The 2,191-nt window shown below is 35.4% G+C and overlaps 1 protein-coding gene across 2 annotated transcripts in view; it reads right to left on the bottom strand.

The window, feature by feature from the left end:
- Nucleotides 1-1,077: 1,077 nt before the first annotated feature.
- Nucleotides 1,078-2,191, bottom strand: part of LOC136026541 (2-hydroxyacyl-CoA lyase 1-like) — a 63,055-nt gene continuing 61,941 nt past the window's right edge. For both annotated transcript variants that reach the window (XM_065703224.1, XM_065703223.1), the window contains exon 10: nucleotides 1,078-1,303. In XM_065703224.1, coding sequence (XP_065559296.1) covers nucleotides 1,208-1,303 — 96 coding nt within the window. In that variant the 3' untranslated portion in view covers nucleotides 1,078-1,207. The remainder of the gene's footprint in view (nucleotides 1,304-2,191) is intronic.

Genomic DNA, 2,191 nt, shown 5'->3' with positions numbered 1-2,191 from the left:
ATTTGGCAGGTTTCTTAGTTGGAGTTCCGGCTAAGAAATGCATCCCTCCCCATCCCTCTGCGACCACTGGAACCGAAAATCGCTTAACATTGTCGTGGTTCGCCTCTTTATAGAGGCACGAGTGTGCCTCCTTGAATCAACTTATCCCCACAAATTAGCATTTGAGAAACATTTGAAAAATAGTTTTCATTCCATGAAGTCATTGAGTTAAAAATGAAAAACGGTGACAATAAAATAGATAAATAAAAAAGACAAAAAAAAATAGATAGAAAAAAATAGATAAAAAATAAAAACAGTGAAATCCTTAAGTTCTTCTAAAGTCCTTAGGATAATAGCTTGAATTTGGCATTAGAGACCAGTGGTCGAAAACGCTTGACAGTAGCTATATGGGTTTTCCTTTTCATGTCCAAATTATGCTCGGTAGCTCACTAATATTGGTCTGGTGGCAGCTAGGCTAGCTCGCGAGCTTCACCTTAAAACTTTTCCTTTGCAAGCCAAATGAATCTCCATAGGCTATCCGGTTGGCCACTCTAAGTTTGTTAAGCGTTGACTTTAGTAAGCCTTACTTCACCTCCAGTGCAACATCTAAATATAAACACAGTGCTACTATCTCGAGTTAAACTTTTATTTAGTTTAACTTTTTAACAAAAATTTAGTTAGGGCACCTAACTAAAATATTTTTTGCCCCCAAGACCCATTTTTAGCCTATTCCTACCTGAAAACCGTGATTTACTAAGATCTTCCTTTTGGTTTGTTTCAAAATATGAACTTTTTGTGGCGGTACTACATTTTCGTCTGTATTGCCATAGAAGTTAACTCAGTAAAAATTCCAACAGTACGAATCAAAGGAAACCTACACGTTCTTAAGCTCTTTGTTACCACATACCTGGATACGTAAGTCTATTTCATTCAAACTGAATCCCTAAGTCTTGTAATTTTTTAAGGTTGTTGCTTAAGGTTGCGTTTTACAGGGTTAAATAAGTTTCCCCTTTGCCAATACAAACAATAAAGTATAATTTTCACCGTCCTTCTTCCTTTAATAAGAAGATTACGGCTAAAAACAAAGAGAAAAGGTCCTTTATAACACCAAAATCTCCTTTTATTAATAATCCAACATTTAAAAATTCCCAAAAACAAAACGACTCTGCGATTAAATATAAACAGTAGGCCCCCATAAATCACCCCGTAAAAATTTAGAAGAAACACATCACATCTTAGCTCTGGTCAACCAATCGAAATCCTGTGCTTTCCTTTGAGCCACTGGACTTATAAACACGTTGATGATAGTCGGTTTGCTCGTTTCCTAAAAAAAATATAAATAAAAATATACAAAAAATGTCCATGTAATTGGTAATGTGGCAACTCTCAGCCAATTACTATTCTTAAGCTCTGAAAACAATCCTATGAAATGGGTACATGAGCCGTATGTTTCTCTTTACACTCTCAGAGTCAAAAGGCTTCTGATCCTCACCTCTCTCTCTCTCTCTCTCTTTCTCTTTCTCTTTCTCTTTCTCTTTTTTTTTATAGTTGAAATACAAGTTGGTTAAAACAGGCCGTTCAATCTGTTACAGAACATTACTCCATAATATGGTTTTGTAACTCCTGAGTAAAACAAAATTTATTGTTGAAAAACAAAGCTTCTGACACTGGGATTTCTGAAGGCCTCAGAACCTTATTCTATAGAATTGATAAGCATCTATGTCTCTATAGAAAACCCTTTTATTTTTATATAATAATACATCAAGCATGTAAAACCAACTAACAAGCACTGCTAGATCAACAGGTAGAGCCTCAAACTCCAAGTCTGGATCGCAGGTCTAAAATCGATGTTTTACTTTTCTCGTCAGAAGGGAAGGTGGGATCATTTCTTGTTGTAAACGAGTATATCTAAAGTTAGTAAGTTTTTTGTTAGTAAAGTTTTTTGTTGCGGGGTGAAGTAAAGTAACTTTTCTCCAATCCACAGAAATGACTGTAACACAGTTTTTTTGTGTGTGTTTTTTTTTTTTTTTGTGCCTGCCGTCCGACAGGCTACGATCAAAAAGCAGTAATTTTCCTTATATTAAACAATTCATTTTTCTAAGGTAATAGAGGCATAGATGAGATAAGGTGAGATTTTATTTTAAAAGCGCGTGGGCCATAGCAACCCAGAAAAATGTTCCCTCTTTAATAAGCAATTTTGCGACAAGCCTGC

This window comes from Artemia franciscana, chromosome 4, assembly GCF_032884065.1.
Source record: "Artemia franciscana chromosome 4, ASM3288406v1, whole genome shotgun sequence".
Lineage (NCBI taxonomy): Eukaryota > Metazoa > Arthropoda > Branchiopoda > Anostraca > Artemiidae > Artemia > Artemia franciscana.
The sequence above is the reverse complement of the archived record's forward strand: the minus strand, read 5'-3'. Positions and strand labels throughout refer to the sequence as shown.